Source organism: Lampris incognitus, chromosome 2 (genome assembly GCF_029633865.1).
Source record: "Lampris incognitus isolate fLamInc1 chromosome 2, fLamInc1.hap2, whole genome shotgun sequence".
Classification (NCBI taxonomy): domain Eukaryota; kingdom Metazoa; phylum Chordata; class Actinopteri; order Lampriformes; family Lampridae; genus Lampris; species Lampris incognitus.
The window spans coordinates 57,759,710-57,784,920 of NC_079212.1; the positions used below are offsets into that span (position 1 = coordinate 57,759,710).

General features: G+C 45.5%; 1 protein-coding gene across 1 annotated transcript in view; it reads right to left on the reverse strand.

Moving 5' to 3' along the window:
• Positions 1-23,244, reverse strand: part of LOC130106647 (protein-serine O-palmitoleoyltransferase porcupine-like) — an 87,477-nt gene extending 64,233 nt beyond the window's left edge. Inside the window, exons 1-7 of the mRNA XM_056272830.1 lie at positions 22,682-23,244; positions 20,629-20,803; positions 19,530-19,722; positions 15,996-16,039; positions 13,178-13,359; positions 10,520-10,650; positions 4,316-4,441 (exon numbers count right to left, since the gene is read on the reverse strand). Of these exons, the coding sequence (XP_056128805.1) occupies positions 4,316-4,441; positions 10,520-10,650; positions 13,178-13,359; positions 15,996-16,039; positions 19,530-19,722; positions 20,629-20,764 (812 nt within the window). The 5' untranslated portion in view covers positions 20,765-20,803; positions 22,682-23,244. The remainder of the gene's footprint in view (positions 1-4,315; positions 4,442-10,519; positions 10,651-13,177; positions 13,360-15,995; positions 16,040-19,529; positions 19,723-20,628; positions 20,804-22,681) is intronic.
• Positions 23,245-25,211: the final 1,967 nt, after the last annotated feature.

A 25,211-nucleotide genomic window follows, 5' to 3' on the forward strand; every position in this document is an offset into this window, starting at 1 on the left:
TGTCACCATGTCAGCCCCGTCCCTCCTGCTGGTCAAATCCAGCATGGACCTACATCATGACACCATGTGAGCGCCGTCCCTCCTGCTGGTCAAATCCAGCATGGACCCACATCATGTCACCATGTGAGCTCCGTCTCCCCTGCTGGTCAAATCCAGCATGGACCCACATCATGTCACCATGTGAGTCCCGTCTCCCCTGTTCGTCAAATCCAGCATGGACCCACATCATGTCACCAAGTGAACCAAGTCCCTCCTGCTGGTCAAATCCAGCATGGACCCACATCATGCCTGGCAGTGCAAAACAAAAGTTCTCACATGTTTTGTCCCACTTTCCTCCAGTTGACTTTGTTACTGTCTTTATTCCCCTTCAGAGCTGGACATGGCTGCTGAAGTCCTCCCTCAGTCTGCTGAAGAGCCAGGTGTGCTTGGTGGTCTCCAGCTGCATCGCCCCCTACCTCTTCCCTTATTTCATCCCCATCCATGGAAACAGTTTCACGCGCAAGTGAGTACAGCTTGAAAAATTAGTTCCTGAGTTTGTTACTGGACAGATAGCAGGTAAGTTCTCCTAGTTTTGTTGCATCTGCAGTTCCACAATGTCCGAGCTTGGAGGCAAGCTACAACACCACCACTTCATTCTCCGTCAGTCTTTGTTTGCATTCACAGAGTCAGGATCCTGGTTGAAACATGCTTGTCACATACCTCTGGACTTGATTTTTGCATTATAAACCCCGCTGTGCACACACTGATGAGCCAGAGCACTACTCACCCTTTACAGTGGTAAACAGTGGTCACGATTTGGCTGCCAAAATGCGCGCACGTACTACGTGTGACGTAGGTCATAAAAGGGTCTGACCTTCAGTTTAAGCAGTGTTATAAAAGTGTTACTGTCTTATAAACTGTGGGAAAAAAAGATGTTTTAGACACAAGAATTGTCAAATACCCCTGCCTGGAGCTGTGCCCAAAGAGGTAAAACCAAGGGTGGTCTGACAGGACGCGAAAACGGGGCTAACTGCTAACCCATGTAGACCAGCAGTTCCAATAACACCGAGGGCGGTCCAGCGGTGGCCTCCCCTAGCCTTGATTCTGTTTTAGTGTCTTTGTGTGGAGTGCAGGGAGGTGTGTCGAAGGTGTCTGGCTGGGAGAGCTGGCGTTGGATCGGCTGAGGGAGCCTGGTCTGCTGCATCCTGTGGGCCCAGGGACCACGGCCCTGACCGGAGCTGCGCACAAAGAGGAAACACCTAAGGGTCTGCGGTGGTGTAGCAGTCTAAGCATCGGCTTTATGTCGATGCAGTTGCCCACTGGGGACCAGGGTTCGTGCCCCGGTCTCGTCAGATCCGACTTTGGCCGGACTTGATGACGCAGCAATAATTGGAAACGCTGTCTTCGGGAGGGGGCGGGGTCAGCTTGTGTTCGTCACATGAATGCGTCTCTAGGTGTGTCGGAAAAAGCAGTGGTTCGGCCTGGATTCGCCTTGTCACAAAAGCGGCGAGGCGTCTCTTTCGAGACTGCCGGCCAGAGAGATGCAGTTGGCAAACACATGCAGTACGAGGGTGGGTGTTTGAACTAAAATAGGGATCGACTGGCCACTAAATTGGGAGAAAAAGGGAGAAAGCAGAAATAAAATTATAAAAAGAGGGAACACCAAGGGTGGTCTGACAAGATGTGGACGTGGAGCAGGCTAAGCTAACTGCTAGCCCATGCAGACTGACAGTTCTGACAGTAATCACTGGCGTTTGTTCTCCTGGACAGTGATTTTTTTTTTTTAGTTTAGATATATGTGTTAGTTTGGATACACGTGTTCTTGTAGTTCTTGCAGTTTTTGGATATGTGTTTTTGTCTTTGTGTTGCACGGCCGGGGGAAACCATGTTTTGTTTCATTTCATGTGTGCAAGTGCATGAAATGAAATGACAAAGTGTTTGATGTCAGGACAGCGGAGTCGCTGCCCATCTTTCGGCGCAGGTTGAAAACTCACCTCTTCAACAACTACTACCCTGCTACTTGTTCTTAGTACTTATTGTATTCACTCATTTAAAAAAAAGTCTCTTTCTTGCGCTTTTACTTTAGCACTGGTTTTGCTCTTAGATGCTTGTTTAGAGAGAAGATGCACTTATGACCTCTGATGACTAGTAGTTCTCCTGATCTCCTACGTTAAATGATGCACTTATTGTAAGTCGCTTTGGATAAAAGTGTCGGCTAAATGACTATAATGTCATGTAATGTTTCTGATTTTGATGTGGAAGAACTAAGATCTGACTGTAAAAACACTGAAAAGTGTCTTGATGCATGCTCAATAATCCAGTTAAGGAAATCCCAGAAAGTGGAATAAATTCATCTAGATGCAAGGTTTAGTGGGAGAAACATTTCATCACTCATCTAAGTGACTTTATCAGTCTCAGCTGACTGTAGGTGTCCCCACCCTTATTAACAATACAGTGGCATAACGACGCAAAACAATGCCCAGTTTCATATGCACATGCTATGATCATTAATTCGAGTTACAATGGTCATGTGTACTATTCACAGAGGGTGTGGGAATAGTTGCAAACACAGCATTGTAAGATGGTGACAGATGCACTCTTAGAACCTCCTCGATTCAGGGATGGTCCTTTCCTCTTCACATAGATGGCCTCTTTGACTCCCCATTCAAACCAGCGTTCCTCCTTATCAAGGATGTGCACATCCTCATCTTTGAAAGAGTGGCCACTGGCCTGTAGATGGTGTAGACTGTGGAGTCATAACGACTTCTGTGTTGTTTCATCCGCTTCACCAGATTCTGTTGGGGTTCCCTGACATACAAGTCACGGCAATCCTCCTGTCACTTAACAGCGTACACTATATTGCTCTGTTTGTGCCAGGGGAAGTGATCCTTAGGGTGAACCAATTTCTTGCGCAGTGTGTTTGAAAGCAACTGAGACGCGGTGTTTGGAAAATATGCATCTCAGGTGTTCCAACACTCCCGCCACATACAGAATCACCACTGGTTTGTGCTTAAGCAGCTGTTGTCCTTCTCCTCTATTTCATCAGCTGGTGCACTGTTTGGGTGTCTTCCTGGCTTTGACAAACACCCAGTTAGGATTACCAAACTTAACCAGGGCCTGTTTAATGTGGGATCTTTCCCCTTCCCCAGCCACTGTGTCGGTGGGGACGTTGTCAGCTCGGTGGGACAGCATCCTGATGACTCCTAGTTTGTGCTCCAGTGGATGATGAGAGTCAAACCTTAAGTACTGATCAGTATGTGTTGGTTTACGGTGAAGATCAACAATCAAATGTCCCCCATCACCAATATCAAGTTCACAGTGTAAGGAGACTACCCTCTCATGTGCCACATCCTCCCTGGTGAACTTGATGTGGTGTCCACAGAGTTAATGTGGCCAGTGAATAGTCATGGAATATGAAACCGATTGCCAGTTTCGGTCATTATGCAGCTGTATTGTTTATAAGGGTGGGGATACCTGCAGTCAGGTGAGACTGACGAAATCACTTCGATGAGTGATGAAACATTTCTCCCACCAAAACCCTGCGTCCAGATGAACTGACTCACCTTTCTGGAACTCAAAAGTTAAATTCATTCAGAACTGTAGAAAGACGTTTTAAGAACATCAGAACACAGCACGGCATCCATATGCACGGGCTCTGTATGATGAAGAAGATGGAAATTGACAGCGCAGATATCAACAAATAACTCCAAGAAACCCACATCTCTTAATGAACACGTCTTCAGAGGCATTTTCTCTGTGCCTTATGCATACTGACATTCTGCCATTCTTTTTTCAGGGAGCTCCTACTGGAACACAACATGGCACCAGTTAAAACTTCTTTTTTGGGGGGGGGGATTCCCCCCCTTTTCTCCCCAATTGTATCCAGCCAATTACCCCACTCTTCCAAGCCATCCCGGTTGCTGCACCACCCCATCTGCTGATCCGGGGAGGGCTGCAGACTACCACTGATACATGTGGAGTCACCAGCTGCTTCTTTTCACCTGACAGTGAGGAGTTTCACCAGGGGGATGTAGCATGTGGGAGGATCACACTATTCCCCCCAGTTCCCCCTCCCCGCTGAACAGGCGCTCCGGCCAACCAGAGGAGGTGCTATGCAGCGACCAGGACACATACCCACATCCAGCTTCCCACCTGCAGACACAGTCAATTGTGTCTGTAGGGACGCCCGACCAAGCCAGAGCTAACACAAGGATTCGAACCGGTGATCCCCCTGTCGGTAGGCAACAGAATAGACCGCTACGCTACCCGGACACCTGTCAAAACTGCTTTTCACATTTCATGAATAAAACTGATCGAGTTGTATAAAACAACTTACCACTTGGTGTTTTCTTTGTCATCGGTGAAGCCTGCTCCAGCCAGCATCGCCGTGCTCTCGCTGAGGTGACCCACAAAGTAGTTGCTGAAGTGGAAGGACACGGCGTTTTCATACGCATGGAGCCATCTGTAGAGTCACAAACCATGTAGTGGTGAAACCTAACAAATATACCTCCAACTCCAACTATAACTGTACTGTTATACATTAAGACTTCAAATGAGTTACACAACTCCAAGGTGGCACGCAACCAAAACCATCTGAGGCGTATGAACTAGGTAATAAAGATCTGGCAGTAACCATGCTGGTAGATCTGCAGTGTGTGCAGATATTTTTCAGTTTGTTGTAAGGTTCATATTCTAGGTAGCTTGTAAGGCGAGTTACTGAGTATTTTTTTCTATGATGAGAATTATTCCCAGTTTCTGACCAAAGTCGTTTTGTATCATATGTTCTCAGTGAGGAACACTGGCTGTAGGTTAACTGCTGCTTGGCATGAGCAATCAGCAGCCAAATATCCATCCATCCATGATCCAAACTGCTTATCCTGCTCAGAGATGCTGGAGCCTATCCCAGCAGTCACTGCGCAGCAGGTGGGGAGACACCCTGGACAGGCCGCCCGGCCATCACAGGGCCCACACACACACACACACACACACACACACACACACACACACACACACACACACACATTCATACCTAGGGACAATTTAGCAGGGCCGATTCACCTGACCTACATGTGTGTGTGTGTGGGAGGAAACCGGAGCCCCTGGAGGAAACCCACACAGACATGGGGAGAACATGCAAATTCCACACAGAGGATGACCCGGGACGACCCCCAAGGTTGGACTACCCCGGGGCTCGAACCCAGGACCTTCTTGCTGTGAGGCGACCGCGCTAACCACTACGCCACCGTGCCACCGTTATGCAACTCCAATGCAAAATAATGAATGAAGGCTGTTTCCACAGGAACTGGTCTTCGCTAAACTATTACAACAGCATATAAGGACACCGGTGTTCCACCACATTGACTGTTTTGGTGCCGGATACCACAGAACACCTTCAGGGGTCTTGTCGAGTCCATGTCTTAGCAGGTCAGCACTACTTTGGCGGCACATGGAGGCCAACAGCATATCAGGCAGGTGGGTATAGACCCTTTCATGACCTACGTCACACATAGAAGTTATGACCGTACTTCCACCATTTTTTGCTGCCAAAATGTGCATGCATACCAAATCACATGATCACTGCTTACCAACTGTAAAAGGGTGCATAAACAAGTGGACTGGACCGAAGACAATTAACGAGGTAATTAACAACTTCTATAAAATACTGGAAAACGTGTTACTGAGCTGTTATTTGTTTCGCCTTGTGTTTTTAGACACGGCCGCAAGGTAATCGGTAAACTACGCCAGAAGAAGTGGCCCGTGGACACGGCCACAGGGTAATCAGTAAACTAAGCCAGAAGAAGTGGCACGTGGACACGGCCGCAGGGTAATCTGTAAACTACGCCAGAAGAAGTGGCTCGTGGATACGGCCGCAGGGTAATCTGTAAACTACGCCAGAAGAAGTGGCCCGTGGACACGGCCACAGGGTAATCAGTAAACTACGCCAGAAGAAGTGGCCCGTGGACACGGCCACAGGGTAATCAGTAGACTACGCCAGAACAAGTGGCCCGTGGACATGGCCACAGGGTAATCAGTAGACTACGCCAGAAGAAGTGGCCCGTGGACACGGCCACAGGGTAATCAGTAAACTACGCTAGAAGAAGTGGCACGTGGACACGGCCGCAGGGTAATCAGTAGACTACACCAGAAGAAGTGGCCCATGGACACGGCCACAGGGTAATCAGTAGACTACGCCAGAAGAAGTGGCCCGTGGACACGGCCGCAGGGTAATCAGTAGACTATGCCAGAAGAAGTGGCCCGTGGACACGGCCGCAGGGTAATCAGTAGACTACGCCAGAAGAAGTGGCCCGCGGACATGGCCACAGGGTAATCAGTAGACTACGCCAGAAGAAGTGGCCCGTGGACACGGCCACAAGGTAATCAGTAGATTACGCCAGAAGAAGTGGCCCGTGGACATGGCCGCAGGGTAATGGGTAAACTTGGGAGAAATAACCAGTCATATCGTTAAGATTAATACTCATCCCACATCTTCTGGTACTGGGAAATCATCATCATTGAACAAACAAAAAAAGAAAGAAAATGTACAAGCAAGAATGGATGAGTTAAAAACACAAATGTCATAAGCCAGTAATGCCTCACAACAATCTTCTTTCTAAAACGAGTTGAAAGAGAGTCTGGAGAAGTTCACCATGGAATTAAAACAGTACAAGCTGAAGAAATTCAGGAGGGATGAGAGAGACTACATTGAAGGCAACATCTACCAGTGGAAGGAACTCACAAAGTGACAACCTCGCAAGCGAATGGTGTCTTTCAATCTAAGCACAAGTGAAGAGGAGTCTGATGCCACACAAGCAACCACGTCTGCAGGTTTTTTAGGGACCCGTTCACGCAAGACCACCAAAAATCACCAGCAGAAACAACAAAAAAGAAGAAAATCAGGAGGGGGAGACATCGAGCCAGGTCCACAAATATCAAGGGACAGTCTACGGAGTCAAACGAGAAATCAACGGTAACCAATATCTCTAAATGTACATTGACACAAGACTGTGTGAATATGCTATCAAAAGGACTAACCTTTGCCCCTATGTGTAATGCTGGTGAATTTAAAACAAAAGTGGACCTTTTTAGATTCTATTTGGAATCTTCACTTAAAAGTGTCGTACCATCAAAATAATAAACACTTAAACAACACACCTAATGTGAACTCTAATTCCACTTGTGGTGCCAAGACACTCTTTAAACCCAAGTCTAATTTCATGCGAATGTGCACCAATCCCACTTTGATTGCTTTTACCAAAAAAGTCTCACATGATATGGATGAAATGTTTTGTAATAGACAGAAAAAAGTGAAAGACAACCTTACAAGAAATGAGAGAGAAGCACTTGAATCTTTGACAAAAAATGAACAAATTATTATCAAGCCTGCTGATAAAGGCGGTGCAGTGGATAAAAGTTACTATGTCACTGAAGCTCAGAGGCAATTGGGCAATAGTGTCTACTATGAACAACTGAAAAGAAACCCAATTGAGGCAATGAAAACTGAGCTAAGGGCCATTTTATCTCATGGTAAAGACCAGAATTGAATCTCAGACAATGAATTTGCATTTCTGATGAATGAGAATCCACAAATGCCATGCTTTTACATGCTGCCTAAGATCCACAAAGGAATCTGGAGCACCCTGAGGGGAGACCAATCATCTCAGGCAATGGATCATTGACAGCCATGTTCCCAGTTTGTGGACTTTTTTATAAAACCTTTAGTGCGGGATCTCTCGTCTTTCATTGAGGATACCACTGATGTTTTATGCAAACTGATGAATATTAACAATGCTACCGACTGTTTCATGGTGACTTTGGATGTAGCCTCTTTATACTAATATTGACCACCAGGAAGGCCTGTTAGCTTTACAGCATTATGTGTCATTCCGGTCTGATAGCGTACCACCCAACCAATTTTTACTCACTCTGACAGAATGGACTTTACACAAAAATGTCTTTCTTTTCCAGGACTCTTTTTACAGACAGCTTAAAGGCACAGCTATGGGTGCGTGTTTTGCGCCGAATTATGCAAACCTTTTCTTGGGTCACTGGGAAGAAACATTCATATACAATCAACTAAATAATCATTTTTGTGATAAGATTGTATTTTGGGGTCGCTTTATTGATGACATCCTTTTAATTTGGTCAGGAAGTGAGGGTGAACTCTTACAATTCCATGATTATATCAATGTGACAAATTCTAACATCAAGTTGTCAATTGACTACTCCAAAATGTCTGTAAACTTTCTAGACTTATCGATTTCTATTGATGGGAGGAGTGGCTCTCTACAAACCACAATATATAGAAAGAGTACAGACAGGAACACTTTACTCAGATCTGACAGTTTCCATGCCAAGGGACTTAAAAACAACATTCCCTTTGGACAGTTTCAGCGTTTGAAACGCATTTGCAGCAATGATTCAGATTTTGAAAAACAGGCCAAAGACATGAAATTGAGATTTTGTGAAAGGGGTTATTCCCCAATTTTGATTGATGGTGCAATAAAAAAAGCTCAGTCTCAAAATAGGTCGGACCTCTTAAAGAAAAAGAAGAAAACTATTATGGTTAAAAACAATCACAGACCATGTTTCATCACACAATAAAGCCGCTGTGCCTTCAGGATGAAACAAATAATCAGGTCCAATTGGAAAATGATTCATAGTGATCCACTTCTAAAGGAAATTTTCCCAAATCCACCTATGACAGTGTTCAGAAAAGCACCTTCTATAAAAGACAAACTTGTCAGGAGTTACCTGCTAGGCTCAAAAGAAAAAACATCGTTGCATAAAGACCTTTGGGGAACTTATAAGTGCGGGTCATGTAAACACTGTGAGGGTGTCATTCAGTGCAAGACATTCCTTGACCTGAAAACCCCAAAAGAATACAAAACCAATGGTATTATCAATTGTAATCCTGAGTTTGTTGTATATCGCCTACAGTGCCCATGTGGGTGCTTTTATGTTAGTAGGACAAAGAGAAAATTAAAAGAAAGTTTTTCTGAACACAAATATGCAATAAGGATCAACAATGAAGATTATCCAATGGCCAAACACTATAGAGAAATGCACCATAGCAACCTTTCATCCTTAAGAGTCCAGGGTATTGAGATGATAACGAAATCTGTACATGGGGGGATAGATTGAAAAAGTTGCTGCAGCAGGAAACTTTTTGGATCTGGAATTTTAAGGCAATGGAATATCCAGGTTTGAACGAGGAGATAGACTATAGGCCTTTTTTGTAAAAATGTCTAATTTAAAGTCTACTGTTTTTCTGAGTCACTGTGAACATGTACTTTTATTGTGATATAGTTGTGGGTGTGTGTACACTTAATCAGTGTTTTTGTTTTCTTTTTACAATGAACTGTATTTGGCGTGTGATTGCTCTCTAGGATCTGTGTGAGAGGCGGGTCTTAGTAATTGGTTGCTTCAGATCCAATCAAGGATAGGTCCAAGTTTCAATAAAAACATTTTTAATTACACGGAGTGCCTTGGTCAGAGAAATTTGTTCTCTTTTTCTCATCTGAAACTACTAACCTTGGACCAAAGAGCACCCAACAAATATATTGCTTAACTAGAGAGGACCGAGCACGCCACAGACTCCAAACATATGCAGCTTGTAGCTTGTGTTCTGTTATAACAGCTTCTGTTCTGTTATATTAGCTTGTAGCTTGTGTTCTGTTATAACAGCTTGTGTTCTGTTACAACAGCTTGTGTTCTGTTGTAACAGCTTGTGTTGTTATAACAGCTTGTGTTCTGTTGTAACAGCTTGTGTTCTGTAATAACAGTTTGTGTTCTGTTGTAACAGCTTGTGTTCTTTTATAACAGCTTGTGTTCTGTTGTAACAGCTTGTGTTCTGTTTTAACAGCTTGTGTTCTGTTTTAACAGCTTGTGTTCTGTAATAACAGCTTGTGTTCTTTTATAACAGCTTGTGTTCTGTTATAACAGCTTGTGTTCTGTTATAACAGGTGTCTGAAGTTCAGATCTGACCATAAATGTAAATCGCTGCGAGTGGCTACTGCAGCTGGAAAAGCGCTGTATAAAATTAAACTTGATTGATTGATGGGTTGCTTGATTGATTGATTGATTGACTGAAGACATCATTAAAAATGCACGCGTATGTGGCGCCCATTTTATATCGGGGAAGTTAATTCTGATTTTGTTAACTTAAACTTGTGTTGCTTAAACTGAAGTTCAGACCCTTTTATGACCTACGTCACATGAAGTACGTGCGCACATTTTGGCAGCCAAATCACGTCACCACTGTTTACCACTGTAAAGGGTGAGTAGTGCTCTGGCTCATCAGTGTGTGCACAGCGGGGTTTATAACGCAAAAATCAAGTCCAGAGGCATGTGACAAGCATGTGTCAACCAGGATCCTGACTCTTTGAATGCAAACAAAGACTGACGGAGAATGAAGTGGTGGTGTTGTAGCTTGCCTCCAAGCTCGGACATTGTGGAACTGCAGATGCAACAAAACTAGGAGAACTTACCTGCTATCTGTCCAGTAACAAACTCAGGAACTAATTTTTCAAGCTGTACTCACTTGCGCGTGAAACTGTTTCCATGGATGGGGATGAAATAAGGGAAGAGGTAGGGGGCGATGCAGCTGGAGACCACCAAGCACACCTGGCTCTTCAGCAGACTGAGGGAGGACTTCAGCAGCCATGTCCAGCTCTGAAGGGGAATAAAGACAGTAACAAAGTCAACTGGAGGAAAGTGGGACAAAACATGTGAGAACTTTTGTTTTGCACTGCCAGGTTTTCAGTTCACAGTCAACAGTTTTACTGTGTGACCACGCAAACGTCAGCTGCACCAAACATCCACCCATCATCCATCCATCCATCCATCATCCAAACCGCTTATCCTGCACTCGGTGGCGGGGATGCTGGAGCCTATCCCAGCAGTGACTGGGTGGCAGGCGGGGAGACACCCTGGACAGGCTGCCAGGCCATCACAGGGTCTATGTAGACTATGCAGGGACTTCTTATTCCAGTTCCACATGATAACTATGTTTGTGAAGACAACAGTATACACACACGTGTGTGAATACGTAGTTACAACCAGGTACACATTACATTCAATGAAAGGGAAAGCCTTCAATCAAGTCCATGAAGGACTCCAGGTCAAAGTGAAGTTTTTGTGGGTTTTACATATTTTACATCACAGCATTTCTAAAGATAGAAAGGACAGCACCTCCCTTACCCACTGCAACAGTGACGGGGTGTTATTCAGCTTACCCGCTGCAACGGCGATGGAGCGTTATTCAGCCTCCAGTCAAACAGAACAAGTCTGTGAGCCAGCAATGAAGCAAACGCTAGAGGGGAATCAGTTCCTCACAACATGCAAACTCCACACAGAGGACGACTCGGGACGACCCCCAAGGTTGGACTACCCTGGGGCTCAAACTCAGGACCTCATTGCTGTGAGGCGACTGTGCTAACCACTGCACCACCTTGCCGCCCTTATTTCAATCATCCATTCATCCATTGTCTTAACCGCTTATCCTGCTCTCAGGGTCGCGGGGATGCTGGAGCCTATCCCAGCAGTGATTAGGCGGCAGGCGGGGAGACACCCTGGACAGGCCGCCAGGCCATCACAGGGCCGACACACACACACACACACACACACACACACACACACACACACACACACACACACACATTCATTCCTAGGGACAATTTAGTACGGCCGATTCACCTGACCTACATGTCTTTGGACTGTGGGAGGAAACCGGAGCCCCCGGAGGAAACCCACACAGACACGGGGAGAACATGCAAACACCACACAAAGGACGAACCACCAAGGTTGGACTACCCCGGGGCTCGAACCCAGGACCTTCTTACTTTGAGGCGACCGCACTAACCACTGCGCCACCATGCTGCTTGTTTTGTTTCAGTCAATCAATCAATTTTATTGAACATGTTAAAGAAAACATATATAAAACAAATAAACTATATAAATAGCGTTTTTTGCAGAAACTGTCAATGGTGTTGATAAAAATGCTCAAATGAGGAGCAGAATATTAAGACACATGTAGGAAAAAAACTAATTCATAGCAGTACAGGCCTGTTTCGTGTGTTACGCACTCATCAGCTGCTAATGATATATATATATATATATATATATATAGTCAACTTAGCAGCTGATGAGTGCGTAACACACGAAACAGGCCTGTACTGCAATGCATTAAAACTTTTTTTCCTGTATCCATGTTGATATACACTCACCGGCCACTTTATTAGGCACACCTGTCCAACTGCTCGTTAACGCAAATTTCTAATCAGCCAATCACATGGCAGCAACTCAATGGTTCGAGCTGATAGAAAGGCAACAGTAACTCAAATAACCACTCATTACAACCGAGGTATGCAGAAGAGCATCTCTGAACGCACAACACGTCGAACCTTGAGGCAGATGGGCTACAGCAGCAGAAGACCACACTGGGTGCCACTCCTGTCAGCTAAGAACAGGAAACTGAGGCTACAATTCGCACAGGCTCACCAAAATTGGACAATAGAAGATTGGAAAAACGTTGCCTGGTCTGATGAGTCTCGATTTCTGCTGCGACATTCGGATGGTAGGGTCAGAATTTGGCGTCAACAACATGAAAGCATGGATCCATCCTGCCTTGTATCAACGGTTCAGGCCGGTGGTGGTGGTGTAATGGTGTGGGGGATATTTTCTTGGCACACTTTGGGCCCCTTAGTACCAACTGAGCATCGTGTCAACGCCACAGCCTACCTGAGTATTGTTGCTGACCATGTCCATCCCTTTATGACCACAGTGTTCCCATCTTCTGATGGCTACTTCCAGCAGGATAACGCGCCATGTCATAAAGCTCGAATCATCTCAGACTGGTTTCTTGAACATGACAATGAGTTCACTGTACTCAAATGGCCTCCACAGTCACCAGATCTCAATCCAATAGAGCACCTTTGGGATGTGGTGGACCGGGAGATTCGCATCATGGATGTGCAGCCGACAAATCTGCAGCAACTGCGTGATGCTATCATGTCAATATGGACCAAACTCTCTGAGGAATGTTTCCAGTACCTTGTTGAATCTATGCCACGAAGGATTAAGGCAGTTCTGAAGGCTAAAGGGGGTCCAACCCGATACTAGCAAGGTGTACCTAATAAAGTGGCCAGTGAGTGTATATATACATGTAAACAATTAATAGCTCAGCACTGCGGTCACTCACAAGCGTCTTGCTCTCGATGGCATCCTTGTAGCTGCAGAAACTAATCCAGGGACCAAAGACAGCTGTGCCCACAAAGAAAGTGTAGCCCAGAAACTCTGCTGGGGAGGGCAGGGTGGGCACCACCCCTCTGTCGAGATCGAAGGCTAGAGAGATGGTCTTCATGGCCACCACCATCTGAGAGCCTGGGGGAAAAAAGAGCCAAGACTGGACTGCGGCTAGACCACAAGATACAGGACTTAGACTCATACTGTAAAACAGACTAGCTGGCAGAACAACATGCCCAGACTGCTGTGGGGCAGAACAACATGCCCAGACTGCTGTGTGGCAGAGACTCAAACAATGACCTGATATTTCACAACATCAGAAGGTCATGTACCCTCAACTGCTTCAGCTTGTTTTATATCAGTATGTCAACCCTATATATCAGAATGTAAACCCTATATATCAATATGCCAACCCTATATATCAGTATGTAAACCCTATATACATCAGGATGTCATCCCTATATATCAGTATGTCAACCCTATATATCAGTATGTCAGTATGTCAACCCTATATATCAGAATGTCAACCCTATATATCAATATGCCAACCCTATATATCAGTATGTAAACCCTATATACATCAGGATGTCATCCCTATATATCAGTATGTCAACCCTATATATCAGTATGTCAGTATGTCAACCCTATATATCAGAATGTCAACCCTATATATCAGTATGTCAGTGTGTCAACCCTATATATCAGTATGTCAACCCTATATATCAGTATGTCAGTATGTCAACCCTATATACCAGTATGTCAACCCTATATACCAGTATGTCAACCCTATATATCAGTATGTCAACCCTATATATCAGGGCTTCACAATGTAAGACAGTGAGCAAGTCACCCTCCCCCCCGCATTTTAATAAAAGGCATAATAATAACAATAACTCTGTTTTAAAAGAAAGGCTTGCTCCCATTAAGAGTTTGAACATCTTTATTCTGAACACTCAGTCCTAACACAAACTCCCACACTTTAATAAAAGTCATAACAGCGGTTATTACAGGCAATGCCTGTTTGTGCATGTTTCTGGCGTAGCGGTCTATTCCGTTGCCTACCAACACGGGGGTCAGCGGTTCGAATCCCCGTGTTACCTCCGGCTTGGTCAGGTGTCCCTACAGACACAATTGGCCGTGTCTGCGGGTGGGAAGCCAGATGTGGGTATGTGTCCTGGTCGCTGCACTAGCGCCTCCTCTGCTCGGTCAGGGCGCCTGTTCAGGGAGAGGGGGAACTGGGTGGAATAGCGTGATCCTCCCATGTGCTATGTTCCCCTGGTGAAACTCCTCACTGTCAGGTGAAAAGAAGCGGCTGGTGACTCCACATGTATGGGAGGAGGCATGTGGTAGTCTGCAGCCCTCCCCGGATCAGCCGAGGGGGTGGAGCAGAGACCGGCACGGCTCGGAAGAGTGGGGTAATTGGCCAAGTACAATTGGGGAGTAAAAGGGGCAAAAAAAATCCACACAAAAAAAAAGTCTTTCTGCATGATGCCCTCCCTTCCATTAGTCATCTTGCATGCACATATAATTTCATCACTGCCATCTTTCACGCTGAACTACCCGCACTGGGTAACATCTGTTACACCACCTCCAAAGGAGTTGAATCAAGTGCAACTGGACTTGGTATATATCCATGAAGACGTTTCGCCTCTCATCCAAGAGGCTTCCTCAGTTTGTGCCTTTCTGACTAGACCAAGCTAGTCTGACTGGCTGGTGATGAGACTCAGAATTTATCCTCTAGGAGTCATTGTCGTTGGTAAACATTGGAACACAAAGAGCCACACATATCTATAGCTCTGACAACGACTCCTAGAGGATAAATTCTGAGTCTCATCACCAGCCAGTCAGACTAGCTTGGTCTAGTCAGAAAGGCACGAACTGAGGAAGCCTCTTGGATGAGAGGCGAAATGTCTTCATGGATATATACCAAGTCCAGTTGCACTTGATTCAACTCCTTTGGATAACCATGACCTGGATAAATGAGAACATTCACAGACATGTTACACCACCTGTTACACCAGACCTTTTCTCTTTTTCTTCCCTTTTTTTCTTTTCTCCCCAATTGTATCCGGCCAATTACCCCACTCTTCTGAGCCATCCTGGTCTCTACTCCACCCCTTCTGCTGATCCGGGGAGGGCTGCCGACTACCACATGCCTCCTCCCATATATGTGGAGTCACCAGCCGCTTCTTTTCACCTGACAGTGAGGAGTTTCACCAGGGGGACATAGCGCATGGGAGGATCACACTAATCTCCCCAGTTCCCCCTCCCCCCCAAACTGGTGCCCCGACCAACCAGAGGAGGTGCTAGTGCAGCGACCACGACACATACCCACATCCGGCTTCCCACCCGCGGACACGGCCAATTGTGTCTGTAGGGATGCCCGACCAAGCCTAAGGTAACACAGGGATCTGAACCGACGATACCCGTGTTGGTAGGCAACGGAATAGACTGCGACACTACCCAGATGACCCTGCACTAGAAAATTTAGAAAAAAGATATCCAGACCAGAGATGCACAAGAGAAAAACAACACAATACTGTAATTACCATGTGTACGTTCAACTAAAATGAACAGCCGTTTCCATCACTTCATAAGTACAACCAGAAGTAACTGCCCCTGGACTGAACTACTGCCCCTGGACTGAAATTAAAGAGTAAATACACATTTGTCTCTTGCCTGCCTCCTGACACTCAAATGTTGAAAAAGGTGAAAAACGGGGATTCATGAGTGATGTGGCGTGCAAAAGGTGCTGCAGTACATGGATATGTTACCTCTCATGTGATGCCAGGTCACCGGGTCGATGAAATGAAGCTCCCTAGAACAACAACAACAAGACAGGTCAGTCAGATTACCAGTCTGTACAAGCAGTGTCTCACCAGGCTGGTATAATCAGCAGAGTCTGTAGAGTTGTGTCTGACCAGGCTGGTTAGATCAGCAGAGTCTGTACAGTAGTGTCTGACCAGGCTGGTTAAATCAGCAGAGTCTGCACAGCAGTGTCTGAGCAGAGGTTAGATCAGCAGAGTCTGTAGAGTAGTATCTGACCAGGCTGGTTAGATCAGCAGAGTCTGTACAGTAGTGTCTGACCAGGATGGTTAGATCAGCAGAGTCTGTACAGCAGTGTCTGACCAGTGGTTAGATCAGCAGTCTGTACAGTAGTGTCTGACCAGTGGTTAGATCAGCAGAGTCTGTACAGTAGTGTCTGACTAGGCTGGTTAGATCAGCAGTCTGTACAGTAGTGTCTGACCATGATGGGTAGATCAGCAGAGTCTGTACAGTAGTGTCTGACCAGGCTGGTTAGATCAGCAGTCTGTACAGTAGTGTCTGACCACGCTGGGTAGATCAGCAGAGTCTGTAGAGTAGTGTCTGACCAGGCTGGTTAGATCACCAGTCTGTACAGTAGTGTCTGACCAGTGGTTAGATCAGCAGAGTGTGTACTGTAGTGTCTGCTCAGGCTGGTTAGATCAGCAGAGTCTGTACAGTAGTTTATGACCAGGCTGGTTAGATCAGCAGAGTCTGTACAGTAGTTTCTGACCAGGCTTGTTAGTTCAGCAGAGTCTGTACAGTAGTGTCTCACCAGGCTGGTTAGATCAGCAGAGTCTGTACAGTAGTGTCTGAAAAGTGGTTAGATCAGCAGAGTCTGTACAGTAGTGTCTGACCAGGCAGGTTAGATCAGCAGAGTCTGTACAGTAGTGTCTGACCAGTGGTTAGATCAGCAGAGTCTGTACAGTAGTGTCTGACCAGGCAGGTTAGATCAGCAGTCTGTACAGTAGTGTCTGACCAGGCTGGTTAGATCAGCAGAGTCTGTACAGTAGTGTCTGACCAGTGGTTAGATCAGCAGAGTCTGTACAGTAGTGTCTGACCAGGCTGGTTAGATCAGGAGAGTCTGTACAATAGTGTGAATAGTGTGTACTGACAGAATAGCGTGTACTGACAGAATAGTGGGTAATGACAGAATAGTGTGTACTGACAGAATAGTGTGTACTGACAGAGTAGTGTGCACTGACAAAGTAGTGTGTATTGAGAGAATATTGTGTATCACAGTTGACATTTTTATTAAATAATTTTCAAGGGATTGTTAGCTGATAACAGATAAACTGCATGTACTGCATCATAACAGATAAACTGCATGTACTGCCTCATAACAGATAAACGGCATGTACGGCATTATAACAGATAAACTGCATGTACTGCATCAAAACAGATAAACTGCATGTACTGCATCATAACAGATAAACTGCATGTACTGCATCAAAACAGATAAACTGCATGTACTGCATCATAACAGATAAACTGCATATATTGCATCATAACAGATAAACTGCATGTACTGCATCATAACAGATCATGTACTGCATCAAAAGCCTCCTCATGGTCAAATCTGGATTCCCTGTTAGGATTCCTGCAAAAACAATGATCAGTAAGTAGAGGCACACTGCTGACACACACCCCACACACACGCGCACACACACACACACACACACACACACACACACGCACCCCACAGACAAGCACACAAACACGCACGCACGCACGCACACACACACACACACACACATTGCACAAAGCATGTGTGTACATGTCAGTGGTCCTCCGAAGGTGATAACATATGCTTCAACTACTACCACTACTACTACTACATCCACTACCACTACTACTACTACCACTACTACCACCACGACCACTACTACTACTACCACCACTACTACCACTACTACTACTACCACTACCACTACTACTACTACTGCTACTACGACCACTACCACTACTACCACTGCTACTACTACTACTACTACTACATCCACTACTACTACTACCACCACTACCACTATTAATACCACTACTACCACTACTACCACCACTACCACTACTACTACTACTACTACTACTACCACTAATACCACCACTACTACTACTACCACTACTACTCCTATTACTACTTTTGGCTGCTCCCGTTAGGGGGCGCCACGGCAGATCATCTGTTTCCATCTCTTCCTGTCCTCTGCATCTTCCTCCGTCACACCAGCCACCTGCATGTCCTCCCTCACCACATCCATAAACCTCCTCTTTGGCCTTCCTCTTCTCCTCTTCTGTTCTCCAGGCTGTCCTCCACCCCAACATGCTTCATCTATTACAGCTTACAAGTATTATTATCCCCAAAAATAGGAACTATACACAATTAAGATGAAAAATGCAAACATTTGATCAACCTTTTTATTTTCAGCAAATCTAGTGATAAAGAGCATTACTGAAGTATACTTGCCTGTCAAGCTACACGGTTGGAGTAACAGCAAACAGCAAGGATGCAAACCGTTTGTGAGTACTGCATTACAAGTTAATGTAGTACTTGTCTTCATCTTGTTTCTGCCCAGTATAAAAATGCTGATTTATGTTGTTGACAGGGAGGTGGGAGAAGAGGGTGCATGTTTGAAACCAGAGGTATGGACATGTACCTCTTACATCCATCCATCCTTATCGAAACTGCTCATCCTGCTCTCAGGGTCATGGGGATGCTGGAGCCTATCCTATCCCAGCAGTCACTGGGCGGCAGGCGGGGAGACACCCTGGAAAGGCCGCCAGTACAGCCGGTTCACCTGACCTACATGTCTTTGGACTGTGGGAGGAAACCGGAGCCCCCGGAGGAAACCCACGCAGACACAGGGAGAACATGCAAACTCCACACAGAGGACGACCCGGGACGACCCCCAAGGTTGGACTACCCCGGGGCTCGAACCCAGAACCTTCTTGCTGTGAGGTGACTGCACTAACCACTGCGCCACCGTGCTGCCCCTGATAAAATATGATGGCTTTAACTATGTCTATTGTATGGTGCTTTGCTGGCCAGCTAGCAGGCTGTGGCTCCAGAGGCTCTGTTCTCAACAATGTAGTCATCACTCTACACCATGGTTAGTTCACTCTCATTTATCTACTTCTTCCAGTCAATCTTTAACCCACTGAGTCAGACTACCTCCAAACCTGCAGTACCGTGCCCCAATTTGGGAGGAGAGGGGGCAGCAATGCAAGAGGATAGAACACTTGGTGACGCAGCATGACTGTTTTCTTCTCTGCATACAGTTGTCTCGGCCAGCGCTGAAGTTATGACTGGTCTGGACAGGTTTCATAGGAGAACGCAGACACGGCCACAGCTTGAAAACTGGGAGTCTGAGTCTAACGGCAGGTTTACACTGACACAAGCTGTTATGAAGCCCCTGATGAGTGTGTACTGCATGTTTGGAAATGGCTGTAAACACGACTAAACCATTTGCAAGTGAGAACAAAACTACTCAATTCATAATAAGCTTTCTCACCCCATGAGGAGGTAGACAAGGATGGTTCCTGAGAGGAAGAGCCCTCTTCTGCTGGAGCGGCAGTTGAGAAACAGGACCAGGTAGCACAGTATACTGAGCGAGAGCACCCAGAGCATCTGAAGCTCAAAAAACTGGTAGACGGCGTACATCCCAGTTGCCACGGAGACCATGTGTTTTGCAGTGGAAGGGATTGCTGATGAGGAAACAGCAAAGCAACGCAAGTTTAAGGACAAAAGATAAAAATAAACCACAAACACAATGTTTTGAGCGGAAATACAGCATGAGCAGCCTGACCCAGAACCACGCAGCACTGTGAAAACACAAGGAGCATCTTGGGAAATTAACTGTCCAATTCTTGGAACAAGACAATGGCTCTCAACTGCAGTCCGCATGATCCCCGATAGGCTCTGTGCATACCTGTAGTCCACTGACTCCCGGTTTCTACAGCAGCAGTCATACCAGTTTCCTGTTTGTTGGCATGTGCTACTGACAATGGTGTGTTTTTGGCGACACCTGCAAGATTTACCATAGATAAATGTCAACGACATGCACACAACTGTCCACACACTTTCACCTGCACCTACCAGCAAACGGGTGAAACGTTTCAAGTTGTATATATCACATTACGTCCACAGTTGAGGACGAGCGGACGGACTTGTGGACGTAACGTGACAAATCTTGCAGGTGCCGCCAAAAACACACCATTGTCAGTAGCACACGCCAACAAACAGTAAACTGGTATGACCACTGCAGTAGAAACCGGAAGTCAGTGGGCTACAGGTATGCACAGAGTGGATTCATGGCTGGGATTCTTTTGTGTCAGTTAGTCATCCACTTTCACCTGGTGTGCCAGGTGTAAGAAATTCATGACTAGACAACCAGCAGAGGAGGAAACAGGCAGCACTGTGGGAGCTGACGTGCACAGCTAATTAAAGCTCCAGAGTACACTGAGTACCATGACTGTCAAGCCTGTCATTTAAGTTGTGGTACTTTCCTGTTGACTTAATGTCTTTTTTGTGTTTGGTACTGAACATGTATGGAGTAGACATAGGCACTTCTGCACACTTCAGTAAGGACTGCGGTGCTACTGTTCACTCACGTAGCCTGAGACACAGGCGGCAGAGCACACAGAGCAGTAGCAGCAGCCAAACTTGCTCTACTGCCTGCTGGATGGTGGTGAGGATGCAGTTCTCTGCCAGGTGAAGCCATAAATCCAGCCTGCTGAAGTCCTCCATTGTGCCACTTGGGTACAGCCTTCCCCAGTCTCGGAGTTTCTGTGGAAACAGAGGCTCGTTTTAGGTGGACTGTGTACAAGATAATGTTTCAATCTGTCCCCTCTGTAAAGGCATAACCCCAGTAAGATGTACAATTCCTCCAAAAGCAAACATCATTACTGACATCACTACTGACAGTCCTTCTTCTAGCTGCTAAGAAGATGATCACAGCCTCCTGGCTGAGGCCACAGCCCCACGCTAAAACAATGGAGGAGAAGGTTAAGGTTATATAATATATATTTACATGTTATCTGTGTTCATGTACAAATGTCACTACTCATTCCTGTTTCCCTTTTCTTTTTTGAGAATGGGGACTATATATGGACGTTGAGAGGATGCCAAAATCCATGGACTGCTGTGTAAGACATCTACATGTGTTGTGTATTTGCACATGTGACTGTACTGTAAAACTGCACCTGATAAACATAAATAAAAAGAAGCTCAAACAAAATTCGTCCAAAAGGTATATACAAGTAAAATCTATACAGGCATGTGTTCCAGTGTTTTCAGAAACAAGAGCAGTGCCTTGTGTCACTGTGTGTGGGCTCAGTTAACAGCATTATCATTACATTCTTAGAATCAATTAATCGACACATACATTTGTACATAAAATCCCTCAACACAGCATGAAAAGTGGGAACATTACTAGTCACAACACTTGACTTGCACTTGTCCATCTTGGGAGCTTGAGCAAGATCCTGAACGCATGCTACCAGCAGCGTCTTCATTGTTGCTTTGCTATAGTCGCACCACAATTGTCATCATCATCATCATCATGAGAGTTTGTAGGGTTGGCCGCGAGGTCAGCTCAAGTTAACCAAGGTTATTTTAAAACAGCTGATTTTTCAACCAGGTACGCCAGACTAAGTATACCTAGTTAGCTTGATAACCTGGTCTGAGCTAGTTAACCCGATAATGTGATCTGATGTAGTTAACCTGATATCCTGGTCTGATCTAGTTAGCCTGATAACCTGGTCTGAGCTAGTTAACTCGATAATCTGGTCTGATCTAGTTAACCTGATAACCTGGTCTGATCTAGTTAACCTGATAACCTGGTCTGAGCTAGTAACTTCATAACCTGGTCTGATCTATTAAACCCGACAATCTGGTGTGATCTAGTTAACCCGATAATCTGGTCTGATCTAGTTAACCCGATAATCTGGTCTGATCTAGTTAACCTGATAACCTGGTCTGATCTAGTTAGCCTGATAGCCTGGTCTGTGCTAGTAATTTGATAACCTGGTCTGATCTAGTTAACCTGATAATCTGGTCTGATCTAGTTAACCCGATAACCTGGTCTGATCTAGTTAGCCTGGTAACCTGGTCCGTGCTAGTAATTTGATAACCTGGTCTGATCTAATTAACCCGATAATCTGGTCTGATCTAGTTAACCTGATAATCTGGTCTGAGTTAGTTAACCCGATAATGTGGTCTGATCTAGTAACTTGATAACCTGATCTAGTTAACCTGATCTGATCTAGTTAACCCGATAACCTGGTCTGAGTTAGTTAACCCGATAATGTGGTCTGATCTAGTAACTTGATAACCTGATCTAGTTAACCTGATCTGATCTAGTTAACCCGATAACCTGGTCTGAGTTAGTTAACCCGATAATGTGGTCTGATCTAGTAACTTGATAACCTGATCTAGTTAACCTGATAACCTGGTCTGATCTAGTTAGCGTTAGTTTAGACTGAGGTTACTGCCCATGTTGACTGCGTCCTAGTATCCAAGTGAGCGCTGCACGTTAGCTGGTGCGACCCTGACTGGTTCATCAAAACTCTCGTGTTTGATAACTAGTTGTACGGATTTACAGCAAATATTTGATGTAGCTGCACTAACAGGACACTTGGCGTTAGTTCGCGAAACCGAACATACCTGTCCGAAGTTCGGAGGTGGAATCCTCTGACAAAAGATCAGATGCAGAATTCAGCTCAAACTGGTATTACTGAATAAAGCCGCTCTGTCGACAAAAAAAACAGACAACTCCTCATGAGCTGGTCCAGCTCAGACTCGGCTGTGCGAGTCTCTCACAGCGTGGCACTAAAGCGCCGGTAAACATCCCGTCCCCTGAACGAGCTCAGACTTCATGTCCCGTAGTTCACTCTCAGAGCCTCCGAGTCTACGTGGAGCCTTTCGTCACGTTACGTTTTACACCAAGGCACCGGAAACGCGGGTCTAACTCGCTAGGCTAAATTAGCGCGCAAAGGCTTTGGTCCTAGAATAGTCACGTGACTGATGACGTCAAAACCACTTCATTTGGGCACAAATCAAAGTAGGTTGAATCAGTTCACCTGGAATCGGATCCAGATGAACCGATTCCAGATGAACTGACTCAACCTACTATGATTTTCTTACCGGGATGTTGAGCTGCGTCAGCCAAATCACCCGACGCGTTATTATTTTTCCCACCTGGATTCCGGGAAGACCCGCCCCTACTCTCTCTGATTGGCTAACCCTATCCCTAACCCCACCCTAACCCTAACTTTAACCAACCTAACCAACGGAGGCAACGAGTACTAGCCAATCAGAGGCAGAGTTCCCGGAATGCGGGTGGGGAAAAAAAAACAGGCTCACCCGAATGGTTGTTGTTGTTGTTGTTGTTATTCTTCTTCTTCTTCTTCTTGGTGGTTTTATTGGCAGTTGGCATCCGAAATGATGCATTACTGCCATCTACTGAAATATAAGAACTTCACAGTACTGTACGCCCACCGTGATCCCATTCAAGACGTCCATTCTCTAACCTAGCCCCAGTCCGAGTCGATGCAAATCCTTCCCGCAGTGTAACATCCAGATCTTCTCCTGATATTTCCCCTGGCAGCGTCTGTCGTGTTTTGTTGCTGAATCTTAAAAAATATGAGACGACTAAAAGAACCTTTAGTCTCCATTTATCGCCCAACTCCCAAAACCTGCGACTGCTTTTACCAAGTAAGTCACGTGATACGCAGATCACGTCATTACTGGGGCTCCTGTCAAGAACAGTGTTTACATTTTGTCTGTAATGAAAAACAAACCATAGGCGAGCAATTACCTTCTGCAACAAAGGCAGGGTTACAGCAATATGTTAAAACTTGTAACTTTTTTCTTTTCCATTATTTAACAACAATTACACTATTATTTATTTCCCTTGATTCAATTTAATGAATACATATCTTGTCTGTTTACATTCTTTTCCCTCTTGAAGGCAGCTGGTAGCGTTCTCTTTTTAAATATCTGTTTAACTCTTTGGGAGCCATACATAGCCTAAGTGAGTCATCCTTTTTCTCTCCTAGAGCGAGTGAGTGTGCTCACTCAGTAGGTGCCTCTCTTTTTTCTACTATGTCCAAGGATTCTAGTCTGTTCAACTCTGCTTTTAGTTTTCCCCGTAGAGCTAGTGGCACCTTCCTAGCTGCATGAATGACTGGTTTGTTCGGCTGTTCTAGCTCAGTTTGGTGAGTGACTTTAAGCTTCCCAATACCCTGAAAACATCAGCATAATCATCCTCTACATTTCCTGTGCCCTTGTCACTTTCATTTTTTACCTCATGAACATGTTTTACTAGACCTAATGCATTGCATGTTTTAAGCCCAATTATGGGTGGCTTGCTACCTTGCACAATTACAAAAGGCACACCAAATCGCTCACTTTTTATGGACATTACCCAAGTCCACATACCCATTGTAAGGATAGCCTCCCCACTGTATGCTTTCAGTTTTACTCAGTCCTTGGTGTTCACAATGGCTGGAATCTCCAACTTGGCCAGGTCAGTTTCAGCCATTACGTTGGCCTGCGCGCCTGTGTCCAGCTTGAAACAGATGTTTGTTCCATTTACAGTGTCCTTGGCAGTCCAGTCCTCATCCTTCACCGCACTGTAGACCATTCCCACGAAGAGGTCACCTGCAGAGTCACTGTCGCCGTTGTCGATACAGTGGATCTTTCTCTGGATCTGTTTGCAGACCCTGGCGAATTGGTTCTTTCTGCCACACTTTCGACATTCTGTCCGAATACCGGACATTGTTGTGGTCTGTGTTCCCACCACAGCGCGAGCATTGCCTCGTCTCCAGACTCTGCCACTTGCTCTTTTCGTGCTTTTCGCCACTCTGCTGCTTTGCTTTGTGCTTAGTTGCACAGTCTATTTCCATGACTGCCTTTCAGCTGACTATGGCCCATGCTTTTTAGTCTATTCTGTGTCAGTTCTCTTGCCTGGCACACTTGCATCGCTTTCTCTAGCGTCAAGTCAGTTTCTCCAAGTAATTGTTCTCTCAGACTCTTGTCGCCCACCCCCATCACTATCCTGTCACGGACCAGCGAGTCAGATAAACCTCCAAAGTTGCACGACTGACTTTTCAACTGAACGTCCATACTAAATTCTTCAACAGTCTCTGACTCAGTCTGTGACCTGCTATGAAAACATACCTTTCATATGTCT